We start from the raw sequence: 15,324 nt of genomic DNA, 5'->3' as shown, positions 1-15,324 counted from the left end.
CTTGTGACATAAAAACATACATTTTCTAAAAAGATCAAACAATCAAACATCAGCTAAATTTAGAGAAGCTTTTTGTTTAATACAGAAAAAATACTTATGATTTTCGTGAAGATTTAGCTTCTGAAAGATCTTTTTTAAATCTTCAGCAATAATGTGATAGCATTCTTCATATGCCTTGATAACGCTTCTCCATTAAGGAAATCTCTTCATAGAACCTTGTTCGCCTTGTTCGTCACTCAGAACACTCAAATTCAGAAATAATACAGAGGAAAGGCCAGCAAATGCATTTTAAGGACAACATTTTCAGACGAGATGTTACTGATCATTCACGTATTCTTCAAATCCCTTATCCTTTATCGGGATATTCCCTCTTTAATTTTTACCTCGCTGAATTTGAGTAATTTCTCTTTCAGATAGACAAATCACTGCCATCTCTAGACATAACTTCTACAATGTTTTTTATCAGATCAATGGTTGTAAACGATGGCTTGGATACTGGGTATTGTTTTTGGACTTGGTTACAATGTCTTTTGAAATGAAAAAAAAAACTGAACATGATTGAAACAAAATTATAATATATCTCAAGTAAGGATACACCAACATAAACAAAAATCATCAGAATTTTCGTCTGACAAAAACAATGCTTACCAGTGATATCAATAAATTAAGCCTTTTAGTAAGATAATTTGGAAAAATACAGTGTCTCTTAGTTTTAAGAGCTATGTCATTACTATTATTTTCAAGCGCGAAAACGTCAATTTTCATAATTTTTTTTCATTTAATTTTTTTCCCTCTGATTGACTTAATAGTTTAAATGTTGTCGGTATGAAAAATATCTTATGTATTACTATTTTCCTATCTTAATCTAATTATGCCCTGAACCGGCAGTTAAGTTTGGCTCGAAGTTTGTAACACCCAGAAGGAAAGTTCGGATAAAATCCTTTCCCACGACAGTTGAATCCTTAGACTTGTAGATTGCAATTGTTAATATAATATTAGTAACGCAATGTTTTTTTGTGCCTGGCGAGTGAACCCATCTGGAATATCTAAATTGTCGGTTATTGATGAATGAAACTAAAAGCCGTAAAAGTAACATCTTCATCTTTAACTTTCCATTTCACCCAGAGTTCAGAGCAGTGTTAATGTACTCCACATTTGCAGCGGCGTGCGTATTGGCGAACACACATGAATACGAGTATTTCAATGCACATAATCATTGTATTGAAGACACTCAGTCACAGAAGTGGTACGGTAGCGGGTATGAAGAAATCGAACGTGGCTTTGCCTTCAGTTAAGAAATTATTAGCTTAGAGTGTGTATCTACCGTTAATTTCAAAACTAATTGGTTGTTAAAGTTAAATTTTTAGAATTTATGCAGAATTTTCACAGAAGGGCAAAATGAAGTGGTCAGCGTCAGTTGGAGTTTGCTCTTGCCTTCTGTTATTAATGTGTGAAACGGGTCATGTGAGCGCCACAGTTGTCACTAGTGTCAATTACATATTTGAAGGCTTCAGTCCATATGCAACATTGCGTTTTTTTGAATTCAACGATAAAGGCTGGAACATAAGTGAGAATTGCATACGAGACATGTATAACTTTTTGGAGGGACTTCGACGTGGCTCTCTTTGGGCTGTGAAGTGTGAGTTGTCGGTAACCTCGTGATTTCTATCGATTAATATCAATAACTATAATTCCTTTTGTGCAAATGCTCATTAAAGTGTATGATGCGACGTCTTACTATGGGGGTGGGGCATTGAGCGGTGCAGCAAATGTGCGGATCCACAATCCGAACATATGTCGGTCTTTGCTGCATCAGTACAAGGACCAGGTGCAATACACGTCGTGGAGTTTTCTTGCCAATGAAACTATCGTACCATTCGCCGTACAAGTCATTGTGGGTCACTACTTACTGGAGATTGTTTATGAAGGTGGTTTCAAGGTGAAAAGTTTGAATAATATATGGAAATTGTTTTCGTCAGAAAGTTTTTCGTGCTCATTTTACAATTTTACAACATAGTTTGAGAAAATAGAACAGCTCATTTGCTTTCCATCATCATGCATTGCCGACGACTTGCAGCAGATCCTAGATGTCTATCTCTTTCAAAGCAATCATGTTGTAAGGAATAGTACTTATTTGTGGCATCGGGTCCTCAGCGATGTCTACAGCATTCGAAATGACACGGATTCTTATATTTTAATGTAAGTATAAAAATATCGGTCAATGTGTGTGATATATAAATAAATATAATTAAATTAATTTAGAGATAATGATTTATTGATAATGGTATGTCTGTTTGGTAAAAATCGGTTGAATCGGATCAATCTTTCCCTGGGCCTCCATATACCTAACATAAAGATGTTCGAACTTCCAAGTGACTTTATACTATCATAACAGGGTATTTTTATGCCTAAAATAGAGAAAATTGAGCGAAAGCTCATCGATTATATTCTACTGACTTTACTCTATATGATTGGCGATTGTACGAGTATGTGAGGCACCTTACTAAAATCCAGGGAACATTTTTTAGTATGTGGCATGATAATAGTTAATAGATGAAATCGGGTCGATATTACCCCAACTCCCATATCAATACATAGTATAAAACAAAGTCGCTTTTAAGTCTCTTTGTATGCTCAAATCTTTAAAACTACGTAACGGATTTTGATGACTTTTTTTAATAGATAGAGTGATTGAAGAGAAAGGTTTATATGTTTAATAAGATCCATCAAATAGTGGAAAAATACTGTTAATTTGAGGTTTCTAGTGGGCAAAGAAGATATCTTTGGCACTACGGTCGGTAAATTCAGCCTCCATGATGAAACATCCAACAACAACATTGAGGCTAATCGACTTCCCCGGGGCCCGAAATATGGTTATCTGTAGTACTAGATTCCAGCATAAGAAGATACATCAAGCTACCTGGCTGTCTCCGGATCGAAAAACCACCAACCAGATCGATCATGTTGTGATAGACGGAAGACACGTCTCCAGTGTTCTAGACGTGCGTACTCTCCGAGGTCCTAATATCGACTCGGACCACTATCTTGTTAAAAATAAATGAGTAAAACCGTTCATTGAAACTAAGGCTAGCCTTCCATTTGCCCGAATTAATCCCTTAGTGTGCAAGAATGGATTTAAAACGCGAAGAGAGCTTCTCCTCTCAAAATGTCGTCTTTCGAGCAAGTTTGATTTCTCTCGACTGAAATAGCGAGTTTAGGTATATGTGATAAGACTGACCTTATCATGTCGCAAGTCGGAATGCGTTAGTTGTGTATAAGGATTTGGTATTTCTTTCAGTTTTAGTTTAAGCTTTTATGTAAATTTAAACATATATTGCTCTTAGTGCTCTCGAGAATGACGAAAATCAGTGTAGAATATTATCCTTATCTGGAAAAAGTTTGAATTTTCCGACTTTCAGGAGGTATTACAGTCCGAGCGGGAGACTTTGATCAGAATTCTTATAATTCTGTTAGCCACGTAGTGCTGATAAGGTGAATCTTGTCCCAAGTTCCGCTGGGTTATCCGCACTTGCCACATGTTGCCATTTTGCTGGGCCAACTAAGTCTACTGACATATTCGATTAGATATATAGGTCTTCCAGGTGGTGGGTTTTCTAACTATGCTAAAAATATATCTGAATCTGATCAAAGATACATTCTGTGATTGTTTAATTTGAGATGGGTTTGGACAACTGAAACTAGTACTACATATAATGATTTTCGTTTTTCTAATAAACCTTATGCCGAATATGTCGGTCAGTGAATGTGTTATATATAGTAAATGAATATATAAAATTGCTTGGGTGCCAATCCTCTGAGTGAGCACGTTAAGGTATTTCCCTGACTTTGATTCTTGCAAGTTGCAAGAGTAAAAAATAATGTTCCTTATAACTTTGTTAATTATAATCTTTTTAATTAATTAATTTTAACTTTTGGCATATGAGATTTTTTTATGAAAAATCCTGTATCATTTTCAATTTTATAAATTTTCTTGTTAAATCAAAAGAAGCTTAGGGACAAAGAATTGAAGATTTGCCTAGGGCTGTAAATTGTCTGGGGCAGGCTCTGCCAATAACCCACTATAAAATGGGATCATTCAATAACCAATTTAATTAGAACAAACAAACTTGGTATGATGTTTGATATTATGGAAGAATATAAATTAATTATAACAATATGGAATAAGATTTAGTCCTTCTCAACCCTATATATTCCTACAATTTGTAAGAGTATCAACTATTTGGCCCTGCCCAAATACAAGTACATATGTACTTATCTTCCTAGCCCTTGTCCCTATGTTTATTTATACAGCATATTTATTCCATAATTTCAGAACATTCGTCTGCAGTTCGTTCTTCGTTTATGCCTTGTTCTTTGTTTTGCGCAGCTATCACTCAATCATCAGCAACTCCGACTCTAACACTGATCCCTTTGGAAATAATTTCGGGTTTGTGGTAGATTACAAAAACTCTCTTTTAAGAAACATGAAACGATTTGCTCGTAAAACTACGACCAACACCGGAACTGTAGACATAAAATTCGGAGGTAAGTTCATGCACAAATTGTATACTATTTGTCTCCGTGTTTGAAGCCACGTGGCAATTTAATATTATAAACTGGCCTTAATAATTAATCAAGAAGGATTGAAGGGAGATACTTTCGACGCGTTCCTTTTTGGAATTCTGGAATATGAATGAATTCGATACGTGACGACATGAAAATAGGTGGTTTCTTTTGTGACATGGCATCCCACAACCTTATCTCTATCACTCTTGAACTTACCGCCCAATTTCAACTGTAAATAAGTGCATTAGCAAACATTGTTCAAAACTTATCAGAACTTCTGCATTTTGTTATGTTGTAACTTGATTTAATTGTAAATAACGTCTATATTTATGAGTATTTTCATTTAATTCTTCTTAGTTGGCATATAATATACATATGTATATTACATTTCTTCCCTAGTAAACATGCCGCAAATTTCGACCAAGCGACGTTCGTACAAATTGGATGAAATACTAAATGCCATTTCGCCCCATAATGTTCTTTATAACGCTTTCGTTGGTGAGATAACACCGCAGACACTTCTATATGTGGTATTTACTTTACTCATTATTTACGAATACCTGGACACACAAATCAAAGCTCTTTCAAGCAACATGGAACCGAAGAATGGAAAGGAGTCGCCAACAGTTCCTGCGCTGCAGTACGCAAGCTTTCTGATTGACATCTATTTCTTTGTAAAGTTGAGTCACCTTACAAGGTTCAATGGGTTCAATGATCCCAGTAGAATAATTAATTTCGAATTGTATAATTAAATTCCCAGTTCATTTCACCTGTTCACCAAAATCTTGTTAAAAACCGTTTAAACTATTCTCTCTTTTATTCAACAGTGGTTCCAAATTGGCGGCAGAATTTTTACAAAAATTCCCCAGTGAAAAGTATCAGGTCTCGCAACAAATGTTTTTCGTTTTAAAGCTAACTTTGCAGAAAGCTCTTTCGTAAGTATTTACAAAATTTTATATAACTACAATAGGTAGTTACACCGGACTATTAAATAAACAAGTAAGGAAGGGCTTAGTTCGGTTATATCATGCCACACTCTTAAGACTTGTCAGGACCAAAGGGAAGGAAATGTCTTAAGGGGCAAAACATCAACCACAGGTTCGAAAGCTATTTTATATAAATAACTCATACACTGACCGACATATTCGGCTTAAGGTTTGTTAGAATAACAGACAATTCGGAGACCAATTTCACATAGTTTTGGCCAGAGAACATAAAAGCATAGAGAAGGTGCAAATTGAATTCTGTATGACGGTTCGATTGCGCGGCTAACAGAGCTGCTAGAATTGTAGTAAGGATTTCACCATTCTCGCTGCTATTTAGCAGAACGCACGTTCAAAGACAGAAATATATGTAAAACGACTGAATTCATGCGTGATTATTTTGTATCAAATGAACCATTTCTTCCCGAAAAGAGGTAAAAATTTTAAGTTTTACAAAATCGGGAAAAATTAGGTAAAAAAATTTTAATTTGTTTTCTGTTTAATTTTATTTTTTAATTTTTAAATAAATTAATATTCCAAATAAACTATACATATTTATTTCGACTATTGCAAAGTGAATATGTATGTGCCAAATGAACTTCATTTCTTCAAAGAAAATTGATGACCTTCATGAATATTCGCATTATTTCGTTATCATTTCGATATTTGTACCAATAGAATTTCTATGGCATATACATACATATGCATGTAACTATGTATATTATTTCTTTGGCACATTTGTCTATTTGATTGCGAAAGCAAATGCGAGCCACATACATACATATGTATGTAGTACATGCATTCATAATAACAAGTGTCGCACGCATCTTTCGCATCTCCGTTGTCGCGGTCAATCAATGACCGAAACCAGGGATAATGGGATGCGCAACTTATTCCAGTGTGAGCGTTTTTTATAACATTTTTCATTGTGGCCAGATCGAACAAAATAAGAATTTAGGGGTATTTTAATTTAATTGCACTTTCCACACCACCCAGGAGATATGCGAAACGACGCGTTACCGAAGTTAGTTTTGGGTGCTCGGTTCCCCTTTAGGCCTATATCACCCATTAATAAATTTATTTACATAAATCAACAAAACGATAAAATTATACATATAATGATTAAAACAAAACAATAACAATTCATATAAAAAATATATAAAAATATCATAGTAACATAATTTACTACTATATACAAATGCCTACATTTACATCCCAAATTCTATTTTTCCTTAAAAAAATTGCTTTCTTATTTTAGAGCCTTTTTATTCTAACTGTTTACAAAATGTTTACTTTTTTATTTTCTATCGTAAGTTTAAGTTCGCATATTGTAACCACTAAAAAATAAAAAAAATTTAAACCTATAGGTGTGAAACACACAAAATTTTATTTTTAAAATTAGGGACAGAAAGGTCTTTATTTAAAAATTTAGTTAAAAAAATATATTTTATTTCTAATAAAAAGGGCTAAAACTATTTTTGGGTCACAATTATCACAACATAAAAAGGGCCTAACATCTTTCATTTTATTAAAAAGAATATCTCCTAATCCTATTTTATGACTATTACTGTCGAATTCTTCAAAAAATCTTGTTTCCAAAATTTTTTACAAATGCAATAAAATCCTTAGGCGGCTTGACTAAGTTGCATTTGTCTATTTGATTTTGACGCATGAAGGTGAATTCGTCCGAAGGAATTTCATCTCCTAAATATGATAAAGGCAGGGGACATGTGTGCAGTTTTTAAAATAAAAATAGCCGCAAAAGTAGCTAAACGCATTTTCTTTCAAAAAATTAATTTCTAAACTACCATCTAATGCGATTGATCTAACGAGAGAGTGTTCAGGCCGTGGTAAACCTTGAAAATCCTGCCAAGAAAGGTCATTCAATAGTGAATCATTACACACATTAAGTAGAACATTATTACTATGGTTCTAGGTTCTAAAGGCAGCTCACAGTTTCCTTTTGTTACGACGTTTACGTAACGTAAGCCCCACGATTTCCTAAACAAACTAGAGAACATATAGGGCGTTACTCTAGTACCTCCTCTGCTTCGAATCTGCCCAAAAAAATGTTCTAAACTGTCCTGACATAGTCGTCTCGTCTTCAAGTACGGAAAACCTGAGTGTGACAAAAATCGCCACAATCGTCTTAAACTGTTAATATTTAATATCCACCCCTTTATAAAACTAAAATTATTGGTTGTGTTGCTTTCTAAATCGTCTACGACCCGAATAGTTTTTAAAACTTGTTCTGCCTCATTTAAAAACTCTAACTGTTCAGGGGAACCTACAAACACTTTTTAGTGGGTACAACAGCCTCAACGAAACTGCTATTTAAAATATCAAATAATTTATTAAAAAACGAAACGAATTCCGCGGTATTAATAAAGTTCCTATTATTCAAGGTTAAGGCTCCCGAGCCTATATAGAGACAACATACCAGAAGCGACCGTATTATTCAATACTTGAGACGCGAATTTAACCTTCATTTTTTGAAAGGTATTTGGATAAATATGAGCAGAGCTTAGAGTCAGTTTCATAAAATGAACAATATCCGACCAACTTACATACCCGACTATTTTTAAAGAAAATCGTATTTTTTAAATTTTGTAAACAGTTACGACTACTTTTTATCAAATGGGGGCTATCGTAAAAAAATACACTTCCTTGGCATTAACATTAAAAAAATGCGTTGACGCTGAGACACCTAACAAATTAGCGAAATTCTGAAAATTGGTGCCTTGGTCGCAAACAAAATGGCAAGGAATTAGTCCTATATTTTCCAGTTGGGTAATGGCTTCAAGAATGTATTTCTTGAGGACATCCCCTTTGCAGGAACCTTTTACAAAAAAATAAGCCAATGGGTGAGACCAATGCTCTTACTTAAAATTACTTACCGTTCGAGATCCGTTCTCTCGTTGGGAAATCTAAATACGGTATTTCCCTCGCTGCAGCCCACAATGCTCTTTTTCCACATTGGTGTTTTCGGCATTTTCGCTGTAAATTAATATGTGATTTATGTATATAGTATTATGTACGCAAATTACTTTTATGGTACTTACGTTTATATTTGCTGATTTATATTTATTATAATCTAACGGGTGATTTTTTTGAGGTTAGGATTTTCATGCATTAGTATTTGACAGATCACGTGGGATTTCAGACATGGTGTCAAAGAGAAAGATGCTCAGTATGCTTTGACATTTCATCATGAATAGACTTACTAACGAGCAACGCTTGCAAATCATTGAATTTTATTACCAAAATCAGTGTTCGGTTCGAAATGTGTTTCGCGCGCGTGTTTTGTTCAGCGATGAGGCTCATTTCTGGTTGAATGGCTACGTAAATAAGCAAAATTGCCGCATTTGGGGTGAAGAGCAACCAGAAGCCGTTCAAGAACTGCCCATGCATCCCGAAAAATGCACTGTTTGGTGTGGTTTGTACGCTGGTGGAATCATTGGACCGTATTTTTTCAAAGATGCTGTTGGACGCAACGTTACGGTGAATGGCGATCGCTATCGTTCGATGCTAACAAACTTTTTGTTGCCAAAAATGGAAGAACTGAACTTGGTTGACATGTGGTTTCAACAAGATGGCGCTACATGCCACACAGCTCGCGATTCTATGGCCATTTTGAGGGAAAACTTCGGACAACAATTCATCTCAAGAAATGGACCCGTAAGTTGGCCACCAAGATCATGCGATTTAACGCCTTTAGACTATTTTTTGTGGGGCTACGTCAAGTCTAAAGTCTACAGAAATAAGCCAGCAACTATTCCAGCTTTGGAAGACAACATTTCCGAAGAAATTCGGGCTATTCCGGCCGAAATGCTCGAAAAAGTTGCCCAAAATTGGACTTTCCGAATGGACCACCTAAGACGCAGCCGCGGTCAACATTTAAATGAAATTATCTTCAAAAAGTAAATGTCATGAACCAATCTAACGTTTCAAATAAAGAACCGATGAGATTTTGCAAATTTTATGCGTTTTTTTTTAAAAAAAGTTATCAAGCTCTTAAAAAATCACCCTTTATATATTTAAACAAATCTCATTCACTTCATTCTCTATTCACTTGTTCTTCACTACTTAACTTTTTACTAATTCTTTTTTCTGCGAAGAAACGATGGCCGTTACGAATTCCTCCTTTCTAATATTATTTTGGTGGGATTTCAATCCGGTCGTCTCTTTTCTTGCAATTGCGAAACGTCAAAACCTACTCAATCCAGTCAACTGTCAAAGTTCGGTAGGTTTTGACGTTTAGCAATAGGAGTTGGGGATCTCTTTATCTCTGGCCGAAACTGACGTTTTGCCAAAGAGTCAATCTGTCGAAGCACTGACACAAAATTGTGTTGCTGGTAGAAATCCTGTGCCAAAAAAAATAAACAAATGGCCGCCGATTGTCACCGCTTCCCTTGCTGCTCCAACAGCTTCGCCCACAAACTTGCGTAAATATGTATGTTTTTATATGAGCTTGCATACATATCGACGCAGATTTTTGCTACGGAAAAATATTTTAGAATTGACAAATATTATAAATAGACAACTGCTATGTTGCCACTTTTGTCACTCCGTGTTTTTCTGCGTTTTACGGTTTGCATCCGAAAGTTGTTCAATTTATGATTTTTAGCTTTTGCCATCGTCACGAAAAGACGCTTGTGGGCAAAGGCATGCTCGGGGAGATGTAATGATTGAAAGTGCGCTTGCGTTCATGAATGAAAAAGTTGTTGTTGTGTGTTTTTCTATAAATTTGGGCATCGACTATTTGGTTGCCATGCCTATTGACTTGTGATGCTGCTGATGCTACTTCTAACGATTGTTCGATTGTTGTTTTTGTAGAACAATATTTGTAATTTTTGCGGATGACATACTTATCTACATGTGAACGCATATATGTAAGTATGTAAGTTTGTGTATGCGTTATTTGTGTCAATGGCATAGGCACATATGTATGTACATATGAGCAGCACGCACTTGTTATTACTGATAAGTGATAATAAGATTTAAATTCGCGAAAGCGTGCATAAGGTTTGATTGATAAAATATACGATTTATGTACATTTATAACTATTGTAATATATTTAATTTTTTAATATATTATTATATTATACTAGCAACCCGCCCCGGCTTCGCACGGAAATAAAATATAAGGCCTATGTTACTCACTGAAAAAATGATTAAAATCGATCCCATAGTTTTGATTTATTTATTACTGCCCGTGGCCCTCACGCGTTAATTTGGAATAAAACAATTCCCCTTTCTTTATTCCATGAAGATTTCCTTGCTATCTTTGGAATATCTAAATTCATACCCTACATTTTTTTGCACTTTTACATATTTATTTTATTTTTACAACAACAATTAATATATTACAGAATGTCTGTATATACAACGTTCACAGCTTTCTTGTCATTAGACAATACAAACATGTTTACTCTTGAGATAACTCTTGAAAGAGCGACATACAGTTGGCCATGTGAAAAACAGTCAACGCTCAAATCTAAGCCTGCAACGTTGAAGATTTGACGCTGCGATTTATTAATGGTCATTACAAAAGATGTCTTTACCGGAAATTGTAAACGTTTAAATTGGAATGGTGAATCCGATGGTATCATAGGGATTCGGGGAATCAATACATCTTCTCCGGTACCACATCCTGTGAGTATTGTGCACTCTATTATGAAAGTTTTCAGTGATTTTACCAGCAAACGCGTGCCATTGCAAAGTTTAGGTGGATTCAGGTTTCTTAATAAAATAACAGGACAACCTATTTTCAACACCATTTTGTGATGATTCGTAACTCGTGCTGATAATTCTCTGGCTCTCTGTATTCGATGTCTATCCCTATCTCGGGTGCGGCGAGCCTCACGCTCTACTGAAGATTCTCTCTCTCTCTCAGCTCTATATCTATCCCGAGCCTGACTAAGGCGAGCCTCACGTTCCGTTGACGATTCTTCATCTCTTGCTGAACGTAGTCTTCTGGCGTTCACTGTACTTCGACCTATGTCGACGACTACGTCTTCCAGACATGACTTTATATTTTCAGTACAAAATTTACTCAGTTCTATATGTATGTATTATTAACTACGCACAAATTGCCACATTATTATGTGCCGCACTAAAAAATATGTAAATACTTACCATTTAGAAACATAAGAAAATTACTGATGTAATATCTTCAAAAATATTCATATTAAATCAACAATGTATTTAAGGTATTTAATTGGATAAGGATAAACGCTGTATTGATTAAAATCGCTTCGAAAATAAGCTATTAGTTGTCGTAAAAAGTAAATGACAAAAAATGTTATTGTGGGTGTAGTCGTTGGAATTGATAGCAAATTTAACGCGCTCCGAATCAATAAAACTATTCAAAAACTGTATTTTAATTATTGAACGTGAACAGAGCGGTTTATTTCGCTGAAAAAATTTAATGTACATATAATCAGGGGTGTTGTGAAATCCAAGACAGAATTGCCTAGCTGTCAGAATTGAAAACCAATTCTGATTTTAAATGGTGTCACAGAATCTGATTGGATTTTCGTCTTTTCGAACATACACAAAACCAATATTCGAATCAGCTGTTTACCAATGTGACAAATATTGTGATTGCAATTTGAATAAAATTTGAAATGAGTTCAAACACAACACCCCCGAATTGCATGGAATTCAGTACGGTAATAACGACATGAATTGAAAATACATACATACGTACGTCCGAAGTTTAATGATGCGAGAGATTCGTACATACATATGTACTTACTACATACATGTGTACGTACCGAGTTCTTTCACCATACGATCTAATTCAACACGAATGAGGTGGGGTGAGCTTCCCACATAACTTCTAATGTTTCATTCGGTTGACAGCGAACAAACACACAAACAGCTTTTTTGGAAAAAGTGCTGCTCTTGTTTAAACAATTTTGTTTAAATAAGAAATGAATCAACTATTTTTTTTTTTGATGTAGAACGAAAGTAAATATTTCAAAGTTTAACTTCAAGTAAGTTTCATTTTAATCGGCGGATTCGTTTATGATGTATGGCTGTGTAAACAAAAAATGTATGGTTTTTTACCACATTTTGTCCGAGTGCCACGCCCACTTTATATATTTCTTCACATTATAATGACATAAACCTTCCTCTTCAGACAATCTATCTATTAAAAAAAACCGCATCAAAATCAGTTGCTTAGTTTTCAAGATTTAAACATTTAAGGGGACATAAGGACAGAAAAAGTGACTTTGTTTTATAATATGTAGTGATAATATATTATTATAGTTTGTTATATACATATGTATGTAATGAAGTATGCACATAAGTATGAATATATCAAATACAATAAATAATTAAAAAATAGGCCTTATTTTCACATTAACTACGAATATTGCTTTAAAAAAGTTAATTAATTCAAATATATTCAATTGCACCTGTATTCATAAATATGCACAAAGCGTAGTCATATGAATACACATGTTTGCACATAAACGTATAAAAATATAAGCAAAAAAGCTAACATATGTATGTACGTCTGTAACAGCAATATATAGTTTTGAGCATAATTTTTATTTCACGCTCAGCTCTGTGCAAGCGAAAATGTTAAAATTTCTCCTGCTGAACTGGCAGTGGTGAAACTCTTCCATCTCTGCCGAGTTAGCCAAAAATATTTTTACGATCTCCGCGCCGTGAACCTTCTCTATGATAAACGTTCTCTGCTCTGGATAAACGTTCTCTGTTTATGATGTACGGTCTTTGATGCTAGCTATTTTAACGCTAGATGTCGCCATGCACCGTGAAGTCTGGTTGATGACTTCGTTAAGCTAAAAACATAGAAAGTAAAACGTAAAAGATTTTCTACATTCACCTTTGAATTTTAAAGATTCTTTGTTTTATAAATAATACCTTATTTTTATTTATTCCAGTGTAACTCCATCGTTTGCGTTTTGCACCTTTGCCGAGCATCTGCTCGATAAACATTTTTACAACAACATTGCCCTAGAAATTCCGTCACTAGACTACAAAACATGCAATAAGAAATTAAGCAACGTGTTGTATGTGGACACCTTCTATGCACTGGAGCAACGGGTGAGAAGAAATTCTTTCATACTTGATTTCACTTCTAATTATTTGAACTGATATAACGATTCCCTAAAAAGAAGATCACAAAAGTCATTTAATTCTTAATTCTTTACAACTCTTCCTCCCAGTGCATGCCTTGGACCTGGTTTCTTTCGCTGGAAATGTTGTTCTTTATTGTGGCCTCCTTGGTTCTCCTCCTCGCCGAAATCCACTCGGCGTATGCTACAATAATTGGCGTAGCTACCTTTATGATATCCATATTTGCTTCGGTAGTATGGGAATCGGATCCCATCACCAGTGCGGAATTTTCGTTAGGGTATGATGCACAATAACAATATAATTGAAAGCAGTTTTCAATAACCCGATGAATCATTTTCGTTCCGTTTTTACCACAGAACATTTATGCAAAAGGAACTAGCCGAATTCAATTTGGTCTACGACAACATTTGCCTCCGCATATTTCCGTATATAATGGGTATATGTGTTGGATACATTCTGCAGCGGACGCAATCCAGCTTGAAAATGAATTTGGTGGTGCTGATTTGTGGTAATTTTGCATGAATTTTGTGGAGTTTCTGCTCGCTCTCATACGCTCTCTCAATCTCAAAATAATATACAAAAGGTTGGCTTGCGTATATGCTAATGGCGGGCTTATTTGTATTTGGCTATAAATACGGTTACGAGAAACTACTGCCTCATGTGGCGTATGGACGCTGGTGCCAGGCAACACTCTTCACTATTTCGCATGCGATGTGGTCTCTGATGCTGCTCTGGACAACTCTGACAGCTGAAAACTACCAGACTTGGAGACCGCTTAGTTTTCTGCTTGATGGAAAATTTTTGTATGTTTTGGAACGACTGTCACCGGTTTGTCTACTTGTGGGTCCGATTGTAATTCGGCTACTGGTGTTCACAGCTGACACGCCCATCTACAATTCCGTCGGACAAACGGTGAGTTGGAAAATTCAATCTTCAATTCCTTCATCAAATTTAATAACACAACAAATTTACAGTTTTCAATTTTTGTGGGGTGTTTGCTGGTAATATACTTGAGCGCACTTCTTCTTCACGTTCTGTTCGATGGACCTCTTTCTGCACTTCTACAGGAAGCAGTTCTAACATAACAAATAGACAAACGTTAGCAAATACATAGATACATACTGTACAAACACTACGAAGTTGTGAAATCCTGAAAAAATAAAAAAAAATCAAAAAGGACCAAATACGGGCGTCATTGATTTTAAACACTCTTGAAAAGAATATTGCATGTAATGAGCAATATTGTTTACAAAAATTTTTGAAACGACAACAATATTGGATAGCTCTGCAACTAGTTTTATATAACTAACAAAAAGTTCTATTTAATAGCTTACAAAGTTAACAAAGAAAGTCATCATTCCTTACAAAAAGACTTATAGCTTCTTTTATATATAAAACTCACATGAATCCAACTTAGTACAATGACCAATTGAAATACTTTGCAAAATCTATTCCCTTGTTTTACACGGAAGAGTTTCAGGTGATGCAAGAGAACACAATACTCAACCGGAATACATAAGTGCAGTTTTTGCATATGGCATCGTGCCACATACATATTGTCGAATCCCAGCGCAACGTCAAGAAATACCGCTGAGCATACTTTTCTCTCCATTATTTTTTCTTCTAGTTATTTTGGATGTTTTTTATACTCTCGCAACAA

At 35.1% G+C, this 15,324-nt stretch overlaps 1 protein-coding gene across 1 annotated transcript; it reads left to right on the top strand.

The window, feature by feature from the left end:
* The first annotated feature begins 93 nt into the window (after positions 1-93).
* Positions 94-14,964, top strand: LOC115065876 (uncharacterized). Its single transcript, XM_049454358.1, has 11 exons — positions 94-1,639; positions 1,719-1,939; positions 2,018-2,199; positions 4,334-4,545; positions 4,966-5,245; positions 5,394-5,501; positions 13,469-13,631; positions 13,754-13,941; positions 14,021-14,172; positions 14,248-14,576; positions 14,639-14,964. Exons 1-11 carry the CDS (start codon positions 1,399-1,401, stop codon positions 14,747-14,749), a joined length of 2,187 nt encoding a protein of 728 aa, XP_049310315.1. The 5' UTR covers positions 94-1,398; the 3' UTR covers positions 14,750-14,964.
* Positions 14,965-15,324: the final 360 nt, after the last annotated feature.

This window comes from Bactrocera dorsalis, chromosome 4 (assembly GCF_023373825.1).
Source record: "Bactrocera dorsalis isolate Fly_Bdor chromosome 4, ASM2337382v1, whole genome shotgun sequence".
Taxonomy (NCBI): Eukaryota; Metazoa; Arthropoda; class Insecta; order Diptera; family Tephritidae; genus Bactrocera; species Bactrocera dorsalis.
Note: the sequence above shows the minus strand (reverse complement) of the source record. Positions and strands in the feature narration are given on the sequence as shown.